The 15,457-nt window shown below is 34.5% G+C and overlaps 1 protein-coding gene and 1 long non-coding RNA gene across 2 annotated transcripts; one reads left to right on the forward strand and one right to left on the reverse strand.

Moving 5' to 3' along the window:
• Nucleotides 1-1,652: 1,652 nt before the first annotated feature.
• Nucleotides 1,653-14,460, reverse strand: LOC145233066 (E3 ubiquitin-protein ligase HACE1-like). Its single transcript, XM_080097727.1, has 22 exons — nucleotides 13,352-14,460; nucleotides 12,564-12,618; nucleotides 11,788-11,877; nucleotides 11,408-11,512; nucleotides 11,186-11,276; nucleotides 10,820-10,936; nucleotides 9,580-9,759; nucleotides 9,075-9,179; nucleotides 8,775-8,900; nucleotides 8,649-8,715; nucleotides 8,129-8,227; nucleotides 7,625-7,760; nucleotides 7,189-7,279; nucleotides 6,977-7,132; nucleotides 6,486-6,593; nucleotides 5,822-5,970; nucleotides 5,319-5,500; nucleotides 5,157-5,251; nucleotides 4,320-4,425; nucleotides 4,125-4,249; nucleotides 3,247-3,425; nucleotides 1,653-2,680 (listed from the first exon to the last, which is right to left on the reverse strand). The coding sequence occupies exons 1-22, from the start codon at nucleotides 13,425-13,427 to the stop codon at nucleotides 2,578-2,580; spliced, it is 2,541 nt and encodes an 846-aa protein (XP_079953853.1). The 5' UTR covers nucleotides 13,428-14,460; the 3' UTR covers nucleotides 1,653-2,577.
• LOC145233067 (uncharacterized) lies at nucleotides 2,674-3,560 on the forward strand. The gene is made up of 2 exons (XR_013861007.1): nucleotides 2,674-2,882; nucleotides 3,218-3,560. It is a non-coding gene; the product is annotated as an uncharacterized LOC145233067 (long non-coding RNA).
• Nucleotides 14,461-15,457: the final 997 nt, after the last annotated feature.

Consider the following 15,457-nt stretch of genomic DNA (forward strand, 5'->3'; position numbering starts at 1 on the left):
TTTTTGTTGATAACCCCAGTATTTACCCCGCTAGCCCCCTTTTACCCCAAAGTTTGTCCGACTCGTTTTGCCATCAAATGTTTAATGAATTTAGATGAAACTTACACAGATGGTAGGTATAGTTATGTAGATGTGCATCCCACTTTGTTTGTGTTGATAACCCCACTATTTACCCCGCTAGCCCCCTAAAATGGTTTTTTTCACCCAAAGTTTGTCCGACTCGTTTTTCCATCAAATGTATGATGGATTTGGGTGAAATTTGCACAGATGGTAGATATAGTTATGTAGATGTGCATCCCACTTTGTTTGTGTTGATAACCCCAGTACTTACCCCGCTAGCCCCCTAAAATGTTTTTTTACCCCGCAAAGTTTGTCCGACTCGTTTTGCCATCAAATGCTTAATGGATTCGGATGAAACTTACACATATGGTAAAGATAGTTATGTAGATGTGCTTCCCACTTTGTTTGTGTTGATAACCCCAGTATTTACCCTGTTAACCCCTTAAAATGGGTGAGGTTTTAAACAGTGTCGGAATGGGCTGAAATTTGGATAGCTTGAAGAAGAGGCCATTTATAGGTGTTGATTGTTGTGTTCAACCCTGTAGCCCCAACATTCACCCCACTAGCCCCCAAAGTGTAAAACGTATTTGTATGTTATTGGGCACCACAAACGAAAGATTTCTGTGGCCCAATAGTGTTACAAGGGCAACCAGTTGTGTGTTACTTGTGTTTGTGGGTTGGTTGTTGGACGTTTTTGTGGCATGGCAGTTAGGGGGTTGTTAACAGCCTTATGTAGTCAGAAGCATTAATGGTTGTTGCTCAAAACACCTCTAGTGGTCAAACCTTTAAACATTGGCGGATTGGGCTCAAATTTTGTAGTACTATTGATTGAATTATTGTGGTTTCATAGTATTATTATTTAAGCCCAGTGCTGATCACTGTGTTTTACCTTACAACACCCGACTTTCTCATGGTTATCTCTTGAAATGCATTATTTTTAACTTTGCATGTGTGGGGACCCATGAGTTTCTGCCTGCAGAAACAACTAAGGTTATAAAAGACGCTGGATAATGTGGGACCCGATATAAAACAAGCAGAGGAAATATATGAATGTTTTAAAATAGGTTATAGTGTATAGGCAATGACAAAATGTGCTAAGCCACCCTTCTAGTTTCAATGACAAACCCTCATCCAACCCGAATAACCGCTTGCAAAAGTTCGAAAAATTTGAAAATTGAAAAAGCCAAATCATGTCCTTTAAACTGCTTACTTTGTGAACATGTGCGATAACATGTGGTATTTAGTACTAACGGGGAATTTCTGTGTACCCATGTTATCTTATTCCAAAAACCTAGCCCCAGCCTAAATAGCAGTAACTATTAGCATTTTCAACGGCCAATATACAGAAAATTCAACAGTTTGTGAGGTTGTCTACCCAATTAAATGATAAATCATTACGGTAATGGAATTGTAGTTGCTTTAAAGTAACTACTACCCGAACTGGTTAGTGTCTTGAAAGGCATACCCTCAAAGGAAAGAGTCACTGCACCAGTAGGTCCAAAGGAAACACTTCCAATGTCAAAACAAAATCAATTGAAAGGTTAAGGCCAAAATGCACTCTGGACTTTGCCATACAGTATTTCGTCTTGCAGTTTCAGGTTTATGCTGTTTATTTTATTGTTAACACACATTTGCGCATGACATAGTTGGAACTTAACTGCATAAACAAAACATATAAATTACTATGGCATAAACAGTGGGTACGTTTGTAGTTATATAAGCAAAATACAGTGAAAATAAACAGTAAATAGTCCAGAAAGTCTTGTTGGTGCTACATGTCCATGTTGGGGTAAAACACTGTTGGCTTCTCTTTAGCCCTTAAACTAATTACAATGGGCTTTCTGTGCTCTGTTACCAACAAAACAAATTGACAAATGGCAAAGATTATATGACATGACATGATACCCAATACTTGCACTTGCAAGCTTTTTGGGTTGTGTCTTATGGAAAAACAACGGAAGCAATAAAACTAAGCATGTTTTTGTTAAACTAAAACATACAGAAAGTTTTTTTTAAAATGATTTTAAATAATGCATTTTGCCATTTTGTTGCTTACATTAGCATCATACTCAATATACTAGATAAAACCTATACTGAACAGAATATAAAATTTTCTGGTTGTGTGAACAAAATGTAGTTGATTTTGACAATCCCTAGCATATCATCTATGAGTGCATTTGAAATGGACAACATAGAAAATAATTAGTTTCATTAAAAACATTTCTTCATAAACAACTGTGCAAAACATATTCTTGCCCTTGGATTATAATTTATAAACCTAAAAAATGGGTTGATTAGCAAAGTTAAAACAGTGCAACACATGTAAAAAATAAAACACATGCTTTAGGACAAAAAGTGATACGTATAACATAGTTTTCATTCCTAAGGATAGTGCATATTCTCACTTTATCTTTCTTGTTGAAAGAAAAACAAGGTTAACCAGAGAAAAATAAGAAAGGATACAAAATACTGGATGTTGTTGATATTTAATATAGCTTTTTTTCACAGTAAAAATGCCTATATGAAGGAGTATCCAGCATGTCCACACTTCACTGCAATGAACAACTTTTGCTGAAGTGTTTCATAGGAACCATACTCAGGAAGCTTCAGCATGTTCATACTGCACAAAAAACATGTCATTGGCGCTTGATAGCAAAAAAATCCTGTCAGAATTTTATGCCTTTTACAAGTTCTAGATGTGTGTTTCAAGGTCGAATTTAAGCAAATTTTATCACATGCAGTGCAATTTTTTTCAACACAGATATTAGTAAAATTTGAATGTTTTTACTTGTTTTGAAAAAAGCACATGTAAACAGAAAAAGGTTTGTATAATATTAAAGGAATTAAAAATATAAAATAAATATTAAAAATATAAAAAAATATTTGGAAAAACATCAAAATTGTCAGTAAACATAAATCTTAATGAATATATTGTTCCTCACAGGCATAATGTATTAACAAATATGTGGCTCTCCAACAGTTTTTACTTTAACAAGCTGATATTTAGACGTCACATATAAGGCACCTTAAACAGGGTAATGACATGATTTAAAACACAAAGTTGTCATAAAAAACCCTGATGCTTTAAGTTTGGAATAAAGTTACACTGTCTTGTCCTAATATCATGCTGAATTTGTTTTTAAACCATATGTTTTAGGGATAGTACCAAAGAAATGATCTACACACCATGTACTGGCAGTGGGCAGTTTTTCTTCACTGCCAGGTTCATGACTCACAACAAACTTTGTGTTGTGATGAGTTAAGAATGGTGGTGGAAGCCGAGAACATCCAGTGACGAAAAGTAGCAAAGATGTTTGTTCCTCATCATCCATGTTTTCCACACATTGCCACAACCACTTGATCACCTAAATACAATATATTCTACTTGGACAAGACTTGGAAATGTTTAATGATTGTATAAGACTGCTAAATGCAATTAAAAAACTAAGTGTGCATTGGAAAAGTTTATCCTTTAAATCAAGTAAAACATGTGTGCTTTATTTGTCCGCAATCTATTTTTACCAGCAGATGCACATCTTAAATTGAAAAGAAACATGATGGTAGGGAGGCATATTTCGGTTTTTGAGTCAAGATGCTAAAAAAATCAACCAAATAAACATGTTTGCAAGGTTATATGTATGCAAATTAATGTACTATTTTGAAAAGAGAAAATGTTCAGAAACAAATCTAGTATTGTGACTATTTTGGTTGACCACACTTACCATGAGTTTTTTGCTTTGAACAGTGCCTGACCTAATTTAAAAATATTTTAAAGTTAAATAGTTTATAGGGTTCTTATTTTTCTTTGTGACTGGGCAATGCCTAAATGCCATATGCCCTCATTGCAAGCCTAGTGAGGTCATTTCACTTGTTTTAATTTTAATGATTTTTCATGGGTTTGTGACAGTTCAGTTTTTTTCAGATTTTACTAGCTGGTAGTAATGCTGTTATGTTTCTTGCTCAGGGAAAGACACAGGTGCTTGGGACAGGGTTAAAACCGACAGCCTTATGAGCACTGGTCAGTTGTGCTAACCACTTGGCCATCTAGAAATATGTTCAATTACCTGATGGTTTTCATCATAACAACCAGAATATGATGTAAGTGATTTCAAATATTCCACATCTAACTTTGAAGATCCTGATAACATTGTTTTCAACTCATCAACATCAAAGATTTGCAAAAGTGATTCTACATAAAGTGAAGCAGAGTTCTTAAAAAAGGTTCAATACACAAAAGCAAACTTGATAATAGTAACTACCTGGTATAAATTCATTAAATCCCTCTTTGAAAGCATCTATTTGTGGCTGTATGGCTCGAGTCATACGGAGTTCTGTAACCAGTTGAACATATTCTTCCTTGTTTTCCTGGAAATTAATAACATGGTTGTACAAAACTCAAACACAGGACGCTCCAGAGTATAAATCACAAGCATTTTTTTATTTTTTGTTCATTGGTCATGGGCCTTAAACCATTCTTAGTTAGCAAATGTTACATAGGTTTGTTGCAATGGTGGCTCTTCTTTGTTAGCAAACTATTCAGGGCCATGAAAACAAGGGGTAATAATTAGCTAAAACTGCAAATGTTCTGTTTGGTCGAACAACAAGCATCTCACGTTAATGCTCTGCCAAACAAGCTCAATACGTTGTGACATCACAAACATTTCTAATAGTTTTTAAGCTTTCCAAGGTACTTAACAGTACCAAAACAAGTATGTTTGTCACTTGTAGTGTATTAGGCCGTACAGGCCCCAGAAGTATGCATTTTTTCCCATCTAAAATGCATTTAAAAAAGTCATTTTGTTCTTGCATACCCTTTTATACAGTAGTTTTGCATGTTAGCAGGAATGAATATGCAAATTTAATGCTTGGGTCAGTGTGTGCAACTGCTCGGTCGAGCACCAAGCATCGAAAACAGCGGTGCACGGTACTGAGTACTCAGGTTTTGGCTTGACTTGACGCTTCCCTAGTGATAATCTTGTAAGTCCCTTTTCTAAACACTACTATATTTGTCAATGATATCACATATGTTGAATAAATGAGCACATGCCACAACTGTAATATATACTCATGTTTGATAAAAAAAACAATTTTTTTACTTGAGTAACCAAAATCTTGGATCCATTTTTCTTCAATTCTAACTCTTGCATTACACCAAACACGTCAGTTTCAACAACAAATGAGAGCTCCAAACCTAAAACATAGTTAAACAGTTTCCAATCCAGCATTAAACTAAAAAATAATTCCACTTTTTTTGATACCCAAGTCAGTGATGTCATTGTCAAGAATCCACTGTAAGTTTTTGGCATATTCTGGGTCAATTGATTCTACATCCATGTAGTTCACTTTTATGCCAAGCAAGTGTTTATAGAATGAAGATGTAAATGTGACGTTGACAAACTGTCCGCGGTAAAGTGCAAGGCCCAAAATCTTTCCAGCAAACCTAAAATAACATAATTTATTTTCACTGTTTGGATGCTACAACTCAAAAATCTTGAATAAGCCGTAGGCCGTGTACACTCTTTTGACCTACAAGGTCTCATCAGTGCAAAACATAGGTTACATTTAAAAAAATAAGTTGATAACCAACAGATTGTTTGTAAAGTTCCTAGTGTGTTATGTATTACTATAATAAAAAACAGACAAGTCCAGTGGAAATTTTGTTGAAATGTCACAACACATGCCTACTGCACAATCTGTAACCCACAAAAGAGCCCATGCAAAAAGTCTTTTTACTGGCTAAAAAAATGTTGGTTAACCTTACTTGAAGTAGACAAGGTGGTCAGGGTTAATCGCAGAATGTCGATTGGGTTGAAAAGAGCAGCCATCAGCAGAGGGAGAAAACAGACCATACTGTGGATTCATGATTTCGCTCGACAGCAAACTTAACCACTCGCGCATCACTCCATCTCCCTAGCAAGATACATACAAACACTTTTCTCAAACAAATCATAGTAAGCCAGGCCTATTAGAGGCGTTATACCGAATCAGCCAGACACCACGCATTCCCATATGGTAAGGTTTCTAGCCTGCGGTGGGATTCAAACCCACAACAGGAGTCTTTCCGGGACTTGCCCATTACAAGCGGTAAGCCTTTCATTTGTACTGCACATGTCAGTTTTGTGGTAGGGGATTACTAGATTGACCAGTACTCAGTTAAAACCAAAGGCTAGATTTTTCTAGGCTATGCCTTGCCATGTGAGAATGCTTGGTGACCAGCTGATTTGGTATCGACCTGACATACTATGATTTATATATGAGTGTGCCGTGATCGCTGGTCTACTTGGCTGATCCTAGTTATAAACTTCTGTTCACCTTTTCTCAAACAAATATTTTTTCATTTTACACATAAATTTCATTGGATGGTTTGTCGAACATTTTAAACTGTAGCAATTAATGTGTTCATTACAGATAAATAAAAAACATACCATGCCCTCTTCATCTTTAAATTGGACAGAAAAATGCTGTTTAACGTTTCTAACATCCATGTCATTAAATGCAGAGCAGCTATCTTGAAATATTTTTTGGCGGTCGACCTACAAAAAATAACAAAGTTTTGTAATACGGTTATACACGTATAACAACACAAATCTTACCAATCGAAAGGTTTTAACACAAAAACGTAAACGTTAGTGCCATGCAAACAGTGGATAATTATACTAGTTGATATGATGTTGAATGCAAATAGGTGAAAAAGACACTGTTTGCTCATTATATGTTCGTAAAAAAATCTGTTTTTGACTAAATCACCATAAATTCGGCAAACAAAAAATTTGGTATATAACTAGTGCTAACCAGTTGGCAACCTTGACAATATATCATACAAAGTAATAACACTAGCCTGTAATTTAAAGGCTAAAGTATTTAGGGACATTTCTAGAATACTAAAATACCAAGGTTCTGGCCTTTTAAATGTTACCTTAAAAACAGTTGCCTCTGCAACACTTATTGCAGTTACTGAATGTTGATCCAGGTTTTCGTAAAACCAGTTGTAACGTATTTCGAAAGGTTGACTTTTTATGTGACTGAGAAAAATTGATAGGAGTTGCTCGCTGCTGAATACAAAGCTGAAATGCTAAAAAAAGTTCATCATAGAGTTATGTGTAAGTACATTATCAAGCAAAAACCAACCTTGAAAATGATTGAAGGGTTTATAGAAATGAAACACTTTAGAACAATCATATGTCGCTCCACAAAGGATGTAAATTGAGAAGACCTTTTTCTAATTTTTGAACAATAGGAGTTTAATTGCAGTTGCAACTACAAGGGTGGCTTTCCTATATGTTTCCATTTATATATTCTATGTCATATTTAGCGATTTACACACCATTCAACATACACTCATGATTGTTTTGCAAGCAAAAACTAATGGGCCCTCTCCGTATTTTCGTATTTTCGCATTTTCGCATTTTCGCTGAATTTTTTTTTAATGAAAAATTTTTTCACAAAATTTCTAAACAGGTCCATATTAACCATGGTTTACTGCACTTGGCATGTAACTTTTTCAAGAAATCGACTATGCAATAAATGGAAAAAGATTTTTTTCATCAAAACTTAACATACTTACAGTATGTTTTTTTGCAGACTGATAGTGCAAGCATGCATAGTATGTATAAGTGCACAGAGTCGTTCACTCATTTTGACAATTAGTGTTTCTTCTGTATGTTCATTTTCTGCTATTTTTTCCATGTGAGCATTTGCATCTGTTTTAACATGGAATTAATACATGCCAATGAAATAATAAGACATTGTCTGAAATATTATGGTAAAAATATGGTGTTTTTAAAAAATAACAATGAGACTATGTCTTTGAATACTGGGTAAAAATTTGTTATTTTTTTAATTCCAAAATTTGGTCATGTACAGTGGCAGAGAAATTGGGGAATTTGTTTCAGAATATTATGATAAACTGGTATTATTTTTACAATATATATCAAAATTTGGTCATTTACAGTGGAAATAAAAAAAATCCACTAATATTTTGACCAGGCAGAGATATTTTTAACTTTTGTGGCAGTGTCCACTTCCAGAAAAAAAAAACAGCAATACAATCACACTTTTATGTGTATACCTTTCTCAAGCAATGCTAGCCAATCATCCAGTGCATTCCACAATGGAGTTAGACTACTTAAATTGTCCTCATATACTTTTTTCCTGGTCAGAGTTGTGTCTATAGATTAGTAAATTACATTTAACACAAAACACAACGCTACCTTGTCAGTGTGCCCTTGTTTTGTGTGCTACTTACCCGAAATACCACATCACAATTCTACACATAGATATACTTGACAACAAATTTCTAAAACGGTCTGCTGTTTTTCACCTTGTAATTCATATTTGGTCCTAAATTTACCAAACCTTTACATGCTTGTCGATATACACATAAGGTTGTAACTATCCATTTAAAAGTTGTAAAACTAAGTACATGCAAAACTATCCATTTAAAAGTTGAATCACAATTTTTTTAGCTACACAAAAACAAGTCCGCAGATAAAATAACTTTGTAAATACGGCATAAAAGACCAAACAAATTACATAAATTACAGTAAACTGACTTTAAAAAATATATTTTACCACCACAGTAACAATACCTGTAGATTTTGAAACGTATTTTATCATCGCAAGAAAAATCTGTTTTGCTCGATCTAAAGATTCAACCTGTAAAAAAATATCTCTTTAAGCTGTATATAAACACATTTGCATTGATAGCAGCTTACCAAACGTTTGTAGTCGGAACTTAAGCTAATCACTTGAAATCCACAGTCGCACAATACAGCAGATATTTTGTTGTGCAATGTAACAAACATGTCAGTTGTAAACAAATAGCTGAAACATTCCGTGACCTGAAACGCAATGACTTTTATTTAAATCACAAGAATTTTATGTATTTTTTTGGCTTCAGCTTTTAACTGCATTTTTCCAAAACAACAACAACACCAAGCGAGACAAAAATGTCACCCAGAAAGTAATTACAGCTACTATAAATGAGTCTTTTGTAGCAATTATAAACAACATACCTTGGAAAAATCAATGTCCAAGTTATAAACTGCTTTATTCAGAAAAACATTTAAATTTGTTTCACCACTTTTCAGTAGAATTTCTGAAGCAACACCATAACCACCCTGCAATTAATAAATGGTAAAAAACAACCTGCCTTTTCAGCCAGCTTCTACAAAGGCTTTAGTCCAAACTTGTTCAAAAGAAGTATGCAGGTAAATTAAAAAGTATGCAAAATTTGTGTATTAAAAGTTTCCAATCATTAGGTATACAGTTTAGTTTTTTCAATCTCTTAAGTATGTAGGCTTAAATAATGATACTACGCAAAACATTATTAAAACACACCATGTTTTTTTATATATTTTTATGTGACCAATAAAGGCTTAGAAGTACAGGTTGTTATTTTAATTTATTTGGTCACTTAAAAGTCACAAAACAGCTTTAAAGTAAACTGTTCCCTCAAAATACAATCCATATTACACCTATCTAGGCATACAAAACTACAGACTATATATATATCACAACCTGCATGCATAGATCCAAAGGTGTCACACCAGAGCTGTCAGGCAGGGTACTGGCATGCTTTTCAATTAACAATGCAATTGCATCTCGTTGTCCAGTTGAACAAGCAGCATGCATTGGAGTTACACCTTGTTGATTGGCAAAATTCAAATCAGCGCCATCATTTATAAGGCATTCCATAGCCTGTGAAGGCAAAGAGTTTGTTAGACTCTGACCAAACTGATTATTAACAGGTTTATGGTGCACAAAAGGTATACAGTGGGACTTCTTGTGGTTGTCAATTCCAGTAAAAAAGCAAAACAACTAATATTCACAAACAGTAAAACTGTGCTAAAATAGCAAACAAAAAAATGGTATAGTTAGATCAGGGGCAGGCAACATACGGCCCACGGGCCGGATCCTGCCCGCGACGGGATTTTGAGCGGCCCGCAAACAGTTTCTGGTCTTACATGATATTGTGGCCCGCGGCCACAGCCTGCCGCAATCCCCTACTACTTGCTTACTACGTCAAATTATAGTTGCAACGGACAGTAACGCTCCCCAATAGCAAAAAACTTTCCCGCCGTTGTTACCATTGCACCATACACCCATTGTTACGGCATAACTGCCAACTTTGTGTGTGGCCTGCTTTCACGGTTTCCTTTGTTTCCACACGTGTAGCCTAGTTAGTGTTATAGCAGTATCTAAGTCTGTTGTGTATGCATTAAATTTGCTGTGGTGAATAATTTTATGTTATATCAGTTAGATTGTTTGGACTGTATTGTAATTGTGACGTTCTTGATTGTATTTGGTTTATGTGGTCAAAAATACGTTTTAAATCACTGGATAAATAAGCGAATAATGTATCGATTCAGGAATCTGGCCCGCCAAGTACTTCATTTTCCCATATCAGGCCCGCCGACTGGAGAAGCTGCCCGCCCCTGAGTTAGATGAAATAACACCCTTAACCTAATTTAATGTTCAGTATTCCATAAAAAAATGCTGCCTCTTTTTCCATTTTTTGAACTCTATTAAATATGTGTAACCCTACGATCAAGAATCAATGCTATTTTTTTAAAATACTTTGGTTATTTCAGTTCAAAGAATCTTGAACATACAAGAATCTTGTCTTGAACATAAAAATTGAAGTAAGTTCAGTCTTACATTTTGTTGTGAAAATGAAAATGTTACCAAGTATTTAATTGGGCTGTCATTTTTGAAAACATTTAATTTTCACTTAAACAAAACAATAAAAAATGTGTACTTTCACATGTCCATTTCGAGCAGCAGCATGCAGAGGAGTGTGTCCATGGTAATCCAACACATTTAGTTGATGAGTTCGTGTCAGTACCGATTTTAATATTTCATGCCGTCCATTTGTCTGTCAAAAAATTAACAAACACTAAATTACTAATTGCTGTTAAATGAGATACATAATGCCAACATGTAGCTCAAATTGGTTAAAATTTAATTTTGTTTCGATATCACTGGCCTGCCCATTAAGCCCAAAGCCTGTAGACCAGGATTTTGGCAACCTTTTGCATGCACAACCAAGGCCAGCCAAGTGGCAGCTGGATTTTTTTTAAATCCAGACACATAATTTATACACACACTTATATTAAGTAGTTACCGCTAGCCAATGTATAGTGGTTGCTCCATCATTCCCAGGCAAGTTAGGGTCACCACCATGCTCCAAAAGTTTTTCCACACATCGCTTTTGTCTGTAACAGAATTGCATGTGGACCCAGTTGAGGGGGGCCTACAATCTAACCGTTCCAATACAATTAAACAGTTTCTAACCACATTTAACCATATTAGTTTGTAAATGTTCGTCTAAATTTTTGTTACTTACCCATTTTTCGCTGCTAGGTGTAAAGCTGTGCTGCCAGATATGTCTTGTATGTTAGGATCGCCACCATGTGCTAGCAGAACATTTATACACTCCCAATGACCACAACTAAAAACAAAAAATCGCACATTTTTAGGATATGATAACTTAGGCAATAGAAATTAAAACTAAATTTTATTACTTTTTTCGCAGTTAGTGTAATTTAATACAAATAAGTTGCATTGCTAAGTTAGAATTAACTGTAAAATATAAAAACTTTTTTACAAATATATACAGAAAACATTTAAATCAAAATTTGCAAAATTACTAATTCGAGCATTTGTTTTTACTAATTGTGATATCAAACTGACTACCACCATCAAACAAGTAATAAAATATGTTACTTGGCAGCTATGTGCATTAATGTTCTTTGTGCCCTTCCATATGAATAGTTGACATTGAATGTTGAGTTGTTCAACAAATCCCCAATTGACCTGAACGCATGTATATATATTTTTTTGAAACAATTAGAGATTAAGGGTCAAAATATTCAAAGAAAAAAAAAAATTTGACATCAATTCATAAAGTTCATAAAACTGGGTAATGCAAAGTTGCTAAATCATTAACTCTAAAAGAAGCATTAAAAAGAGCAAGGACAAAATCCTAGTTTCTTTTACTTAAATTTATTTTTAAAAAAAATTTTTTAAAATTAATTTTCAGTCATTATTGGGATTGCGAAATTTTTTAGTGGTTTATACAGGTGATTTTGAATGCAACTTCAATATTGTTTTTTATGTAACTGACTGAAATATGCAATTAACTGGAATATATTCCTGGCTTCATTACACAATAAACTAAAACTAGTGATATTGAAATTATCTGCACCACATTATATTTTTCCCAGTGCGCTAAAAAAAGTTATAGAGAAAACATTACAGAAATAAGTCAAAAATAATAAAACCCTTTCAATTTTAAGCATGTCTGTATGGTTTCCATAAGCTAAAAAATAGAAACACTGCTACCCAGATTAAACTAAATCTGATGAGATAAATAAAATTAGCTGAAAATCAAAATGTACTGAAATAAGACATGTAGCTTTGTAGTATCCCCAATTTCCCATAGTTGGCAAGAGGCATTAACACTTTGCTCCTGTAAACAAACATATGCAGTAAGCACCTACTTGTACTGATTGGCAAAAACCATAGGAAGAAGAAGTGACAATGCAGACTCAGGATCTATGAAAACAAAAATGACTGTGTAGCTCAGTGGTTCTCAAACTTTATTTGTTGCGACGCCCCTGGAAAGGTTTTCTGGATTTGTGACACACCAGCAAATAAAAGTTAATGGGGAAACTTATTATCAAAGTTGTGTTTATTGATACAACTACAAAAATCCATGAAACAGACCTATTTTGCGACACCCTTGGAAAATTGAAACGACGTGTCGCGACGCACAGTTTGAGAACTGCTGGTGTAGCTTATACCAGGATAAGTACATTTTATTATATAATGAAACCCAAAGTCAGGGAGCCAATTAACAATCGAACTACTGTATTTATTCGATTGTTAGCAACTAATAATGCTTTCTATCCAACAGTTTATGCGGCTTACATTCGAATATCATACCGGTATTTCTACACCCCGCTGTTTGATTTATTTGGTGTTTAAAATTCTTTGGCACATAAGCATTGCATGTCAGCATACGCTCTGTTTGGTACAATTATTTACGTGACTAAAAATTGTTAATAAATAGATATACTATATAGTAACATAAACAAGTATCTAACATCATCACATGCAGCTTACATTATGTTTTGACACCTTTACATTTGGGTTACTACCATGGGCAGCTTATAATCAAGCGAATGCTCTGACTTAACAATATTTAACAACACAAATTTGGCACCACTTCAAAAATGTGATTCTACTGAACCGAGTCTGACTTCAAAACCTAGTTAAAACTCTGTACCTTTCGGAAGTTCTACGCTTCGACCGGTCCTCAGTGACTGTGCAAGAAGACGGATCTGCTGTGTAGGACTCCACATTTTACTGATTGGAACTACAATTGGACTATAGGTGAACTAGTCCTATGAGGTTTACAGGTCACAAATAATGTCACATTTTAACAGATACCTAAAATAAACTGGTAATGACAATATTTTTGAATGGCAAACATATAGCTTTAAATCATTAACAACCATGACTCATTATTGATCAGTGTACACCAGTGGTTTTCAACCTCTGGGTCACGACCCCCTTGGGGTTGTTGCCATTTTACTGAGGGTTGCAAAGGCTTTGCTTTGCAAGGCTTTGCTGGGTTGCAAAGGCTTTGCTAAACATGACAAAATTAAACCCATAATAAGTATCACTTTAATAAACTTATTATTTGTACGGTTATTTTTTTGCATATTGATTCTGGCCCTATATAGTAGCACCGCATGAAAAAAATCACACAATTTGATTTTAACTTGTTTTTGGTCTATTATGGCAATTACAATAAAAATTAAATGCTTCGCTACATAACTATGTGCAGAAGAAAATTGGCTCAACAAACTTGCCACATTGCACTATGGACAAAAGAACATAGGAACAGACAGTATTTGATAATACAGGATTACTTATCAAGCATGTAAGTGTGAAATGACAGGTTAACCAACTATATAAGATAGCAAGCTCAGCCAATTATTTTTGTCTTAAGTCAAACTTTATTCTAGTTATTGTCAAAAAATGATGACATTTTTGCAGGGGGTCATCAGTTTCAGTCAAGTCTGTAGAACAAGGCAGTTCCCAAGTCCGACGCCGACGATATCCATATCTTGGGCGTGCATGACCCTCAAGTCTGCGTGCAATATCAATTTCAGCAGGCACAAAACAAGTGATAGAGGTCAAGGCAGGTCAATTAAATGCCTCTGGTGCAAAATTTCCGGGTACAACAACAACAAAGTGCGCATGCAGCTGCCATACTCTGCAGATTGAGTTTTAGTTACATTGGGTGGCTAAAATGGGCTGTAGGATAAAAAAGGTTGAAAACCACTGGTGTAGACAACAATCATCATGAAGTCATGTCCTAGGCTGCCAACATTAAACTTTTACTGAAGATTTTTAAAAAAGATTTAATATTAGCCTAATGAAGAAAAACCGAAGCAGAAACAAAACCTAATATTCGTTATTCACTAACAAATTCACATCTTGTTATTGCGCTGTCCTAAATAAAATAATAAACAATCATGTATAGTTTATGCAAATATACTGGTTTTAAATATTACAAAACACCTTAATACAACAACAATACAAACAAAATCTTGAAGAAATGTTTCGTATTCGAAAGGTGTTTTCCCTAACATGCGTAAAACATTAATTTGACGGAAATATAAAAATCATACGGCTTAGAATATTGGATTTGAAAAACAGAAAGGTTTTCAATTGAAAATATACAACGGTTTTCGTTTAATAAGGTGTTCACTGCCTATATTTGATTTTTTTTTTAAAAAACAGACATTTGTTTGTTTGTTGCTTTTTAATTCTCGGTTAAGGAAAAACAAGCGACCGAGACAGGGTTAGAGCCAACAACCTTATAGTCAGGGTTGCCATCGACTTGAAACTAAAAATAAGGACAACCAAAAAATTATTTTTTATACGAAACAAAACAAACGTTTTTGAACAAATCTTTGCATTTATACGAGTCATGACATATTATAGGCAATATTTTGGCCAGAAACGATGTGTTCGAGCAATCCTTGTTTGTAGAAAATACTTCGTGCATCTCACGACATTTCAGGTCTAGGTTTACTTTTACTTGTAGCAGGGATTTGATTAGTAATTGTTCAAAAAAAGACAAAATAAGGACTCAAGTAAAAATTAAGGACATTTCTTAGAAATAAGGACAATGAACTTTTCTAAGACATGGCCCTTCAAAATAAGGACAAATCTTAGAAATAAGGAAGGTATGGCAACCCTGCTTATAGTAAAGACTGATGAAAAATACAAACTACACAAGTTGGATGTTACTCTCAACCTGCCAGTCAATAAATTACGGTGTTAACAGGGCAATCGATAAAGCACGATGTAACGTGAC

The sequence above is a fragment of the Phallusia mammillata genome, chromosome 6 (genome assembly GCF_965637545.1).
Source record: "Phallusia mammillata chromosome 6, kaPhaMamm4.hap1.1, whole genome shotgun sequence".
NCBI classification, from domain to species: domain Eukaryota; kingdom Metazoa; phylum Chordata; class Ascidiacea; order Phlebobranchia; family Ascidiidae; genus Phallusia; species Phallusia mammillata.